General features: G+C 35.9%; 1 protein-coding gene across 1 annotated transcript; it reads left to right on the forward strand.

Annotated features, from left to right (window-relative positions):
* The first annotated feature begins 1,389 nt into the window (after nt 1–1,389).
* On the forward strand, nt 1,390–3,966 carry LOC120287353. The gene is made up of 5 exons (XM_039300128.1): nt 1,390–2,198; nt 2,293–2,756; nt 3,184–3,422; nt 3,523–3,609; nt 3,799–3,966. The coding sequence occupies exons 1-5, from the start codon at nt 1,390–1,392 to the stop codon at nt 3,964–3,966; spliced, it is 1,767 nt and encodes a 588-aa protein (XP_039156062.1).
* The last annotated feature ends 8,853 nt before the right edge of the window (nt 3,967–12,819 follow it).

Consider the following 12,819-nt stretch of genomic DNA (forward strand, 5'->3'; position numbering starts at 1 on the left):
CCATTCCAAAGCATTCTGAAGATGTCAACATGGTTGGCACTATCGATGGAAATGAAGAGCCTAGAATTCCCATTGTGTAAGGGATGTTTCTAGTTCTTGCATTTAATTTTTAGTTATATTCCATTCATTTCTCCCCTGCGAGGGAATTCTATTCATTTCTCCCCTGCGAGGGAATTTCATTCTTTTCTCCCCTGCGAGGGAATTCTGTTCATTTCATTCATTTGTGTTTGTAATAATCTGGATCATAAACTTTCTAGATCCAAGATGATATACGTTGTAATGCAATTTTCATATATCAATAAAATTCATGTTTTGTTAATAGACGTGTGAGACCCAAATCAGTCCTATGATGATGCTTTGAGGCTTGAGCCTCCACACAATCTATAGTTTCAAAATTTTTTAGTGGAACGAAGAAGTCCAATGACATAAGGATTAGTTCCCAATAAATTTTTCAAAAAAAAAAAAACTTGAATTTGAAAACAAATTTTTCATGGCATTTACATTCATTGCATTCATTAATATGTATATATACTAACAATTTTTCAATTGCATCTTAGGCATGACATTTCACATCACCATAGTCATTTGCATGACTCGGATTCGCATTCAAAAGACTTTGATGAACCCGATTATTCCGACTCAGAGAATGAACATGATCCTCGAGATATTGAAAAAGAATGGCTCAAACATGAAGAGTTCAAACCTCCTACCACCGAACAACCAGTCACTGTGAATTTTGGAGATTCAGAAAACCCTAAAGAAACCAAGATTGGGGTAGGTCTCTCTCAATAGATGCCAATAGACTAATTGGGCTCTTGAAAGAATACCAAGATATTTTTGCTTGGTCATATGCTGATATGCCGGGTTTAGATCCTGAGATCGTAGAACATGTGTTACCCACTTGATCCTAATATTCTGCTGAAGAAGCAAAAGCTCAAAAGGACAAAACCTAAATTGTCGAAGAAGATTGAAGAAGAAGTCATGAAGCTCTTAAATGTTGGTTTCATTAAATTCACCCAATATGCGGATTTGATTGCTAATATAGTCCTAGTTATGAAGAAGGATGGATGAGTCTGAGTATGTGTTGATTACCATGATTTGAATAAGGCAAGCCCTAAAGATGATTTTCCTTTACTACACATTGATGTCTTAGTTGATAGTACTGTTGGATTTGAATTGTTCTCCTTCATTGATGGATTTTCTGGTTATAACCAAATCCAGATGAAAGAGGATGATAAGACTAAAACTTCATTCATCACCCCATGGGGAACATTTTGCTACAAAGTTATGCCCTTTGGTTTAAAGAACGCGGGGGCAACATATCAAAAAGCCATGATGACACTATTCCATGACATGATGCATAAGGAGATTGAAGTTTATGTTGATGACATGATTGCAAAGTCAAGACAAGGTGAAGATCATGTTGAAATCTTAAGAAGATTATTTGACCGTTTGAGGAAATTCAAGCTAAGACTTAACCCCGCAAAATGCATATTTGAGGCAAAGTCTGGGAAGCTTCTTGGATTTATGGTTAGTAACAAAGGTATCGAGATAGATCCCTCTAAGGTGAAAGCCATATGCGATTTGAAACCTCCTTCTACTATTAAAGAAGTCCGAAACTTATTGGGAAGATTGAATTATGTTGTGAGATTTATCTCTCAATTGTCAGAAACTGCTAAGCCATTCTTCAAGCTATTAAAAAAGAACGCTAAGGTCAACTGGGATGAAGAATGTCAAAAATCATTTGAAGAACTGAAGCGATATCTTTCGCAGTCTCCTGTACTTGTACCACCTATCCAAGGCGTGCCTCTGATCTTGTATCTCACCATTCATGAGGAGTCTTTAGGAGCCATCTTAGCACAAAAAGGACCAAGGGATGGAATAGAATGTGCCATATATTACCTCAGTAAGAAGTTTACTACTTCTGAGATTCGATATCCTAAGGTGGAAAAGACCTGTGTAGCCTTAATTTGGGTTTTACACCGACTGAGACAATACACTCTGCATCACCGCATCCTTCTGGTGACTGAGAATGACCTGATCAAATATCTTTTGGAGAAGCCTGCATTGGTTGGAAGGCTCACTAAATGGCAAATATTACTCTTTGAGTTTGATATTCAAAGCATGGCACAAAAGTCCATAAAAGGGCGAGCCATAGCTGATATGTTAGCCGAAAACCCTGGGAAGTCTAATGACTGGTATGAAATCGATAAACGAATTTATTTGGTCTTCGCTTGACAAGTGGACCATGTATTTTGATGGTGCAGTTGACCTTTCTGGTTCTGGCACTAGGGCGGTTTTAATATCCCCGGAAGGTCAATATTATCCAGTAGCTGCAAAATTAGTAGTCCCTTGTACCAACAATATTTCTGAATATGAAGCGTGCATCATTGGCTTGCAATTAGCCATCGATATGAAAGTTAGAAAGCTTCAAGTTTATGGTGATTCTGCACTCATCATTCTCCAGACGGAAGGTGAATGGCAAACACGGGATGTAAAATTAATCCCTTACCATGAATATCTCGAAGACTTGGTCAAGGAATTTGATGAGATCTCTTTTGATTATCTACTGAGATCACAAAATCAGTTTGCTGATGCCTTAGCAACTTTATCTTCGATGTTGCAAGTAACTGATGGTTTGAGCGTTAATCCTTTGCAAATCGACGTTTTGAAAAAGCCTGCTTATTGCCTGATGATAGAAGAAGAACCTGATGGTCAACCTTGGTATTATGACATCATGAATTACCTTCGAGAAGGCAAATTCCCCCAAGGGAGTCAAACCAATGATCGAAAATACTTGATGAAGTTGGCATCCAAATTCTTCCTTAGTGGAGGAGCCCTCTATAAAAAGTCTTTCGATTCAGTTTTACTGAAATGTGGACGCACAAGAAGCTAAACTCCTTGTGAAAGAAACACATGAAAGAGAGTGTGGTCCTCATATAAACGGTCATCTCTTGGCTAGAAAAATTATGAGGCTCGGTTACTATTGGTTGACCATACAAGCCGATTGTATTCAACATGTGAGGTGTTGTCATCAATGTCAAGTTTATGGAGACAAAGTCAATGCTCCTCCTAATGAGCTACATAAAATGTTCGAGTCCTGGCCTTTTTTAATGTGGGGCATCGACATCATCAGACCAATTAATCCTAAAGCATTGAATGGACATCGTTTTATCTTAGTAGCAATTGATTACTTCACCAAATGGATTGAAGCCAATTCTTATGCCCATGTTACTGCAAAGAGTGTGGCAAAATTCATCCGTCGTGATATCATCGCTCAATATGGAGTTCCTGAAGTGATCATCACAGATAATAGATCAAACTTGAACAATAAAATGGTGGATGATTTACTTGGAGAATTCAACATTCGCCATTTGAATTCTTCTCCTTACCGCCCACAAATGAATGAAGCTGTGGAAGCGGCAAATAAGAACATCAAGAAGATTTTAGCCAAAACGGCAAAAAATTATCGTGATTGGCATGATCGGTTGCCATATGCTTTGTTTGCTTATCGAACTTCAGTTCGTACTTCGACCGGGCAACACCGTTCTCATTGGTTTACGGGATGGAAGTCAGATACCCGTGGAAGTGGAAATTCCTTCACTGAGGGTACTTTCTCAAATCAAGCTCTCTGAAGCTGAATAGGTTCAACAAATATTTGAACAACTTAATATTATTGATGAAAAGAGGGTGAAAGCCTTATGCCATGGACAAAGCTATCAGAAGAGAGTAACTAGGTCATTTAACCGCAAGGTTAGACCAAGGAATTTTGAGATTAACGATCTTGTCTTGAGGAAGGTTTTACCTATTATTCCAGATCCTCATGGGAAGTTTACTTCAAATTATGAAGGTCCATATATTGTAAAGAAAGTGCTACTTGGTGGGGCATTAATCCTTGTAGAAATTGATGGTGAAGAATTGTCAAGACCTGTAAATGCTGATGTTGTCAAGAAATATTATCCATGAATAAAGTGAAAAGCCTTTGAGCCATTTTTGGATTGAATTTAAGCCACTTTAGGATGTTTGCATCATGCATTTTCATGCATACATATTGCATCTGCATGCATTTTCATGCATACATATTGCATCTGCATGTTTGTTCATGTTGCAGGATCTCTGATGAAGATTCAACTTGTCCACAAGAGGTTCATCTCAAGAGTGCAAAACTTTTAAAAGTGTCAGTTCTTCTTTAAAACTTAGAAGTGACCATGTTCCTTAGAATGCCAAAAGAGTCAGTTTAAACTTTAGAGTCGATTAGAACTCTAGAAGTACAGTTAGAACTCTAGAAATGAACTAACGTGCTAAGCAAAGCCTGTTTTGTCTACAAATTTTATCAAACTTTACTTTCAAAAATCTCCCCAGTGGAGTCGCCAAGCTTGTCGCAACCCGATCTCGCCGCCTCTCAAAATGTCCAAGGAGGGGAAATGTCGGGTTTAGGGGTACTTTGATCACGGGAGTTTCCTCACGAGATCACGAGCTCTCACAAGCTCGTACTCCGCGTGACAACGGATTTATTTATACGATCTAGGTATTTAACAACCTAAGAATATGCAGGAGTCGCCACTAGCCTCATTTTTTGGGGGTCGGCAAGAAACCCAATCGAGGGTCGGGAGTATTCCCTTGATTCCTACGCAGCCAGATATCTAGATTCGAGGACTTGGGTTACGCTAATATTCCTATTAGCGCCCTTTCGGTACCTAAACAGTATGTTGTGTTTACCTAACATACCCATGCATTTCTTTTTGTATTTTCAAGATCGTTATTTCTAGACTAAGTGACCATGTATGGTGGATTACTTTCATTCTATTTTATTATATTATATTCCTAAGAAATGAAAGGAAAACAATTAATGAAAATGAAATTGCAGGACACGAAGTAAACAATCAAGAAAATCAGTTAAACCTAATCATGCAATTCTAAAAATATAAAAGAGAAAACAATTGGGAAAGAAAGAAAACTCGCAACTCGTCGGGTTTTATACAATGCATAAGACCCGAGACATATGTCAAGAAAACAAATAGTACATGATAATGGTCGGAATGGACATCGACCTCCACCATTTTCACGCTATATCCATCTTCAGGGTCCTAATCTAAACCTAATCTAAGAAACAAGGATCCCTTGCCTCATCTTATATGACGAATAGACATAGGCATCAGACACGAACATGAATCCAGCAAATTCAAGTCACGAACAAGACAAAATATAAGGCATGTTTAAAAGTTCATATGACCACCTAGACAATGTACAAAAATGTGAAACTTGCACATGACATAAGGTTGAATGCAAAAAATGTTTGGGTAAACATTTACCCCTAAATTAGAATGCAAAGAAATCATACAAGTCATTAACATTGCAAAGTGACTTGGAACTAAGAATGTCATGCTTGACAAATTTCAATTGCAATTAGCCAAATGGATGCATGATATTCATATCAAACGAGATTCAAATATGATATGCCATGCATTAATGCGAAACTTATAACACATGTTTCAAATGCTAAGAAGACAATGAGGCACAAGTTTCATGCAGACAACTTCGTCAAAAAATTATCATAGAAATCATAGCATGAATGAAAATCAGTCTAATCTATTCTCTGAATTTCCAGAATCAAACATTGATATGGTAACATTCATTAGGCAGGGTAAACGATAGTCAAATCGCACATATAATATGTCTAACGGAAGCTTGAGAAGTTTATTACAAATCTTTAGAAGACATTAAGTCCTAATAACATCATCTACCAGCTCGTTCCAGTTAAAACAGAAAATCGCAGTAAGTCAGAATCGCAAATCATTCTAAAAAAATTACTGCAGAATCAACAGACTTTGTAGGTGTTTTTCGATGACTGAACGATGTCCGTTCAGGGCGTGCAACATATCAAATCAAAGCTCTAGAATTGTATTTTATATGTCTAGAAGGGCTCGGAGTCAAAAAAAACCTTATCTAACACCTCGTTTCAGCCAAAACAGAAAATTATATATCAGATATACGAATTTGCAGATCAAAGCAAATCAAGTTCAAAGAAGATAAGATAATCGATTCATCATGTAGATTGAAGATAAGGAGAGAAAACAAGCATAGGAAATCAGCCAAAATGGTCCATCACCAAGCCCATGCATTTTCATCATAATCCTTAGCTTCTACTCTTTCTCATAAACCAGATCTGTCAAGAACACATATACATAGCTTTTGTTTCAGCTTTGAGTGCTATTTGATCACCTTCCTACATTCGACATTTCGATTCGATGTCAAAGTATAGGTGGTCAGAGACAAGAGGAACTAGAGATAATGCAATATCATAAACTAGTGAGTAATAATCAATCTTCAAATAATCTATCATGGTAATCTTAATATACCTAGCATTTTTCAAAAACCAGGATGGTGGCAATTTCTAGTTCATTGAGGGTAGATTGAGTTCTCTAATCTAGCATTCTGCTTTTAAGGTGCCACATACAAAATTCAGAGAACTCCATCTTCTTTAACATATGCCTCAAAAAGAGATTAAAACTATGCATTCCACGAATTTAACTCTCTTATGTATTCGTGATAAGAATTGATCAACTCCTCAAAAGCCCACATATCGATCTCTGTTTCAAAACAAATTCGAAAAGAAAATTGACGAACCCATTTTATAATCGACATGACTCATGTCGGAAATAACTCAAGAATACAAGTATTTCATCCATCTGAACCAAGTCGATCGGAAATTGAAGAAACTTGAATCCTAAATGAACCTAAACACAACGCAGCGTGAACCATGCAATTATAAGTAAGATATAGCATTAATATACACAAAATTATTTCAAAACTATTGACCGTCGATTCAAATTCAATGCATCAAATTTGAAACCACTTTGAAAGCAAACTAAAACTAAAATGAAAACCGAAATAGACCTATTCCGAACCGAACCATACAAACATTCTAGAGAACTTGAAATGAGTAAAAGCTTGAAACAATCCCAAATGGCGTTTAAAAAATGAAGAACTTGACATGAACAATTGTTGAGGTGGTCTAATTTACCCGGAACAAGTTTGGAGCAGAAATCCATTTAGTAATGCAATTTCATTTTTCTATTTTTGAAATAGATTTATTATTCTATAAATAAATTTGAAGCAGAGGTCGAAACTAAATTTTTTAGCTTTTCTATTTCTAAAACAAAAGTGAGAAATGAAAACTCTTTTTATTGTTCACTTTCTTCACCGTTTGTTGCCCACTCGTCGCTAGTAGAATGTCGGACCTGCCACCGATCACCGGACGTCGGCTACTCGATGCTCGCTACCCCTTACCCGTCACTAGACCGTGGCTGTCAACGCCGGCCCTAATAATAGAATTTTTATTTTATTATCAAATGAATACATATTCCATAAACAAAATTTTGAATTGTTATGAAACGTGTTTCTTTGCTTAAAAACTAATCCAGGAATAGAAATCGATTTCTTTCTAGAAAATTTGTCATTCACGCCCTTAAATGTGCTCGATGTTGGGATCATAGCTGCTTAATATGAATTGGTAAGAATCTAACATGTGCATGTTTAATAGACATTTCATTTTCACTAACACTCTATTTGCTCCTGCCAATGGAGGAATGATAAGGATCGAGAATACATTATTTTAAAATTGCCACTTATTGAATCTTTATATAAGATATGCCATGTTGACTACTATTTTTTATGCTGCTACGCAAAGGAGGTTATTTGGTAACTAGCCAAGCATTTATTAGAGAACCCTGATGGAAACATGATGTCTCTTATTTTGCCCTACCATTCAAGTAGGATGTCACTCATTTTATCATTTTTTCTTCGCTATCATGGCAACCTAACCCTCTCGCAACTAGGGAGTTATTAGGTTTAGGGTATTGTCAATTTTGAGCCAACGTCCGTCTATTAATTCAAATTCTCCCAAGCTCATACCTCGCATGATATCATGCGTTTAAAATTTTAAATCAATTAAGCTTACGAATATTTTTAAAAAGGAGTTGCCATTAGCTTTTTTGGGTAGGCTAGAAGCCTAGTGTGATACGGGAGAATATCTTGCTATTTACGTAACTAGAGATTCAAGACTTGTGGACTCGATTACATTAGCCCTAAGACTAACATCCGTTCCTAACTCGATCATGTTCTAATTAACGCTATAGCAACCTATCCAAAAAAATCCAAGGTTTGTTCTAATTATTTTAAAGTAGGAAAATAGCGCCCAAAATATTGAAATGCACAATCATTTCTAATTGGAAAGGAAAGCATATGGGCATCCTAATATTGTCCCTAAAAATGAGAACAAAACAACACAAAACAAAAAACCCTATTGTAAAGTCTTAAAGGCTTATCCAATTTTTTGGGTTTCAATTTCTAAGGGTTTCTAATTTTTTTTCTGAACGTTTCTAATTTTTAGAACTTTCTAAATTTTTAATTATTTTCTGAATATTCTAATTTTTAAATATTTTTTTTTTATTTTCTAAAAAATTTAAAATTTTATATCATTTTCTAAATTTTTAATTTTCTAATTTTTTAATTTTTAATATTTATTTTATTACTATCAATATTTTTCAATATTAACATATAGAAATTCGGGCTGAATCAAGAGATCCGACCCAACTAAACCAACCCGAATCCTATCGGATCGGGTTGAACTTTAAATATTAATCCTAAAAGCCCACTAAGAAATAAATAAATTAACCCAAGAATGCTTCCCTCATTTTTTAATATTTCGGCCCAAACTCTAAAAAAAAAACTTAATCAACAACAAACAATCCCTAAGCCTCTCTCTTCCTCAGCCCACCATGCAAGCCAGCCCACAGTCATTCCTTATTCTTTTCTTTTTTTTTGATTTTTCTCTTTTTCCTCTCCTTTTCATTTCTTTTCTCTTTTTTTTTAATCTTTTCTTCACCTCGGACTCTTATACTTGGGAACAAAGAAGGGATGACTGGTCACGCGATGGTGAATAGTTTTGGCCAGCGATCAACGACGCCTGTCATTGGCAGACACCGGAGGCATTGCGTGGCGTGCCTCACTGGCTTTTTTTTTTTCTCCGTTTAGATCATCCTCCTTTACCCAGGTCGTGATTCGTGTGTTCCTCTTCCTTTTTCCTTGGAACCTCTCTTCAGCCCAGCTCTTCCATGGCTAAAGTTCCCTTAGCCAACCTACCTCTCTTCTTTCTTTGATTCTCCTTCTGCAAACCCTCTGGCCGAGGCCCCTTGCTCTCTTTCGAGCAGCTCATTTGTCTATTGTTCCGCCTCAAGTTGAGTCTACTTCGACTCTTCTCTCTTTGGTTCTCTTCCTAGTTGAAAATTCTGCAACTTCGAGATTTCTTCTTATGGCTTCATTTCTTTTGCCCGATTTTCTTTAGCAAAGCTTTTTCTTCAGCTCCCACTCTCTAGCTCCGCCCATCTCCTTTGTCTAGAGAACTCTCCTACAATAGTCGAATGATCGCCTTTTTCCTCAACGAGCGTCCATGGTTGAACGTCTCTCCCCCTGAGTAGTGATCGCCCTTCTCTCTTTCCCCCAATTTGAGCTTCCCCTCACTCTCACTTCCTCCTCACCTACCTTTTTGAATCTTTTTGTTATGCTCTCTTTCCCTCGCGCTAGCTTGCACACCTTCTAGAACACCTAGGTTTTCACACGTCACATGCTGTTTCTTTCCTTTGCGTCACAGGCGCTGCTTTGACGTGTCCTCCTTTGGTTCGATCACCGTCATCATGCTTGATGGAGAGAACAGCAGCACATGAAGGAAAGGGGGAAAAGCTAGTGCCGGGCCTTTTTTTTCTTGGGCTCAAATTGTGAAGTCCAAAGAAGAGATGGAAAATTGGGCTTAAGAAGAACATGGACAGTTGGGTTAAGGAAAGGTGAGCCGAAAAGTTAGCCAAGTTAGCTAGACACGATGACTCACTCGTTTTCATTATTTTCATCTTTTCATTTTTTTTTTATTTCATTTTCGTAATCATTTTTAAAATTTTTCATTATTTATTTCTAATTAATTATTTAATTTTTATCTTTTTTATAATTTTTTTTTATATTTTTGCAAAATAAATGGATATTTAAAACGTTGAAAAAAATTCAAATATCAATAGTTGCCTCTCTTTTGAAAGAAAGCTTGAAGTAGTTTCTTTCAAAGATTAGATGACACTCCAATTTTGCTAACGGGTAATGAAAATGTGACTTATTCACCTTTTTTTTTTTTTTTTTTAAGTCGCCCCATTGTGGTAATGGTTTTTGACCATAAAGGAAAGTCTCATCGTGTAAAAATAGGTTCACCACATAAAAATGGATTTCGACTAAAAAGAGGTTTCACCATGTAAAAAGAGGTTTCGACTAAATGGAAGTCTCACTCTGTAAAAATAGGTAAAGTCTTATCGTGTAGTAATGGGTCTAAACTGAAAGGGATCTCATGGTGTAACAATGGATATGGATCGGAAATGATAAAGTCTTACCGTGTCATAACAAGTCGAGATTGAAAAGGGCATCTCAGTGTGTGACAATAGATATTGAATGGAAAGAAAAAAAAAAGTCTTAACGTATACTAACGGGTCTAGACTGAAAAGGGAGTCTCACGGTGAGACTCTCCTTTCCGATCAAAAACCATAGTCATAATGGTGCGACCCAAAAAAAGGGGGAAAAAGTGAATAAGTGAATGAGTAATTTAGCTCCAACAAGCAGCCGCTATTCACCTAAAATTTATTCAAGGGTGCAAAATAACTTGTGGTAGCCATCGACCTATTGAGCGGAAAAGCAATAGTTCCAATCCCTTTGAAGAGTTTTTAATCTTTACAAATTATTGTTGCTAGAGTACATTATTCCCTCCAGCATTGTCAATAACACGGCAATCTCTTCGGCAAGAGCAAGTTAATATGTATCGAGGTTTCTCTACACGGGATTTTAATAACCTTAATAAGATGGGAATTTCCCACTTTTATGTTGTTGTTTATTTTTGCTTAATACTAAAAAAAAAAAAAAAACCTCAAACTATGCCCACTATAATACAAATACTCTTAATTTTTTGCATTACTAAAATCCAAAACTTACCAATTGCAACACGAATACCCAAAACTTTTTTTTTTGTGTCATAAAAACTTAAAACTTAAATCAATGTGACAAATATACCTCGAATGGATCTATAAATAAAGGGTATATGTGACATCGCAAATTTAGAGTAGTTGTGTCATAGTTGGTAAATTTAGGGTTTTTGGTGATACAAATTTTTTGGGGCACTTGTGTAGTAGTGAACATAATTTAGATTTTATATGGTATTCACCTTTATTTTATTTTATTTTATTTTAGTTTTTGGTCTTTTGGGACATTGTGACGGTTCATGTTGTTGCCGGTACATACCTTATCTAACTTTTGAGCAAAAATAATTAAATGACCGGATAAAAAAAGATTTGAAGGATTGATGCTTTTCTTAAACAAAATTTTCCTAACTTGTACCCTTCTACATTCAATTTTAAATACATAAACGAATATTAAAATCATGGCGCTTTATCTTTCATTCTTCTCTCTCGCTTTTGTCAAAACAATATCATAGTTTACTCCAATCCATATGCTTCTTCTTCTTCTTTTTTTGATTGTAATTATTTTGCATCCTTCCTTTTTCTTTTGTAATAAACCTTATCGAAATTACTGGTCAAGAAAGGATTTCTAAATACGTTATTATTGCGATATGACATCGAAGTTACATGCAATTCCATGAGAGGGAAACATTAGTAAGAAAAAACTATTCAGGATTAAAGAGAGAGACATTGATATTTTAGGCTTTATTTATTTCAAGAATTATGAATTATTTGAAAAATGTTTTCTTAAAATGATCGCTTGTATTACTTTTAAGATGAATAAAATATTTTCATTATCCACAATTAAGATACAAATTATTTTGATAATAATTTTTTTTTCATTAACTAATTATTTCGAGTGATGCAAAACATCATTTTTAGGAATGTATTTGGAAAATTATTTATTTTTGCGAAACAAACAAAATCTTAATATAAAATATATAACAGGATGAAAAATAAAGAGTAGTTGATTTAAAACATTGACATGCTTAACCTATTGAGCATTTTTCCATGTCGAAAAAATAACAAAAGTCATCCTTAATTTTCCTTCAATCATACTTGGCATCTTTCACTTCAACATGCATGCCCTTCTAACTTTCATATATTTCCAAATCATATACTTTATATTATGATGATTCCAACAAAATTCTACAATTCACACATTCTATATTATATGTATAAATTCCAAATCTTTTGTGTTAGCAGGAAAAATTGTGGTCAACTCATAGCTCAAAATACGAGCTCTATTGAAGCCTTGTTTGTCTTTTTTGGTTGGACTACCAACATCTTATTAACAAGTATGCACGAGACACGATTTTGGACTCAAAGAAGAAAAGACATTATTTGGGTAATAATAATTTTCAAGAAAATAGAAGAATCGTACCATTTTAAAAAGTCATTTACTAGAAATAATGAATTTAAATTATAAAAATAAGTGCGGTAAGGTGCAAAATATTATTTTAAGATTTTCCAAGTCGAAATGGGAGAGCGGGGGCAATTTGCCAAAACAAGCATTTATTCCCAACGGGTAATTCCTGTCCGCAGCCGCCAGAGGCCCAGAGCTGGCAGCGCGAAGTCAACGCACGCGAAGACCAGCGAAGTGACGGTCTTGCTCCCTCCTGCGACCCTCGGATCAACCATCCAACGGCTCCGATCGATCCTCGGCCCCCACGGACTGAAAACCCTAAGGGCCGAAGGACAGAGGATTGTTAGCCTCTTTACCCAGTCATGGGAGCACTTTGCGGTCAAGCTGTTGCAGGGCGTCACTACAATTACC

The sequence above is a fragment of the Eucalyptus grandis genome, chromosome 8 (genome assembly GCF_016545825.1).
Source record: "Eucalyptus grandis isolate ANBG69807.140 chromosome 8, ASM1654582v1, whole genome shotgun sequence".
NCBI lineage: Eukaryota > Viridiplantae > Streptophyta > Magnoliopsida > Myrtales > Myrtaceae > Eucalyptus > Eucalyptus grandis.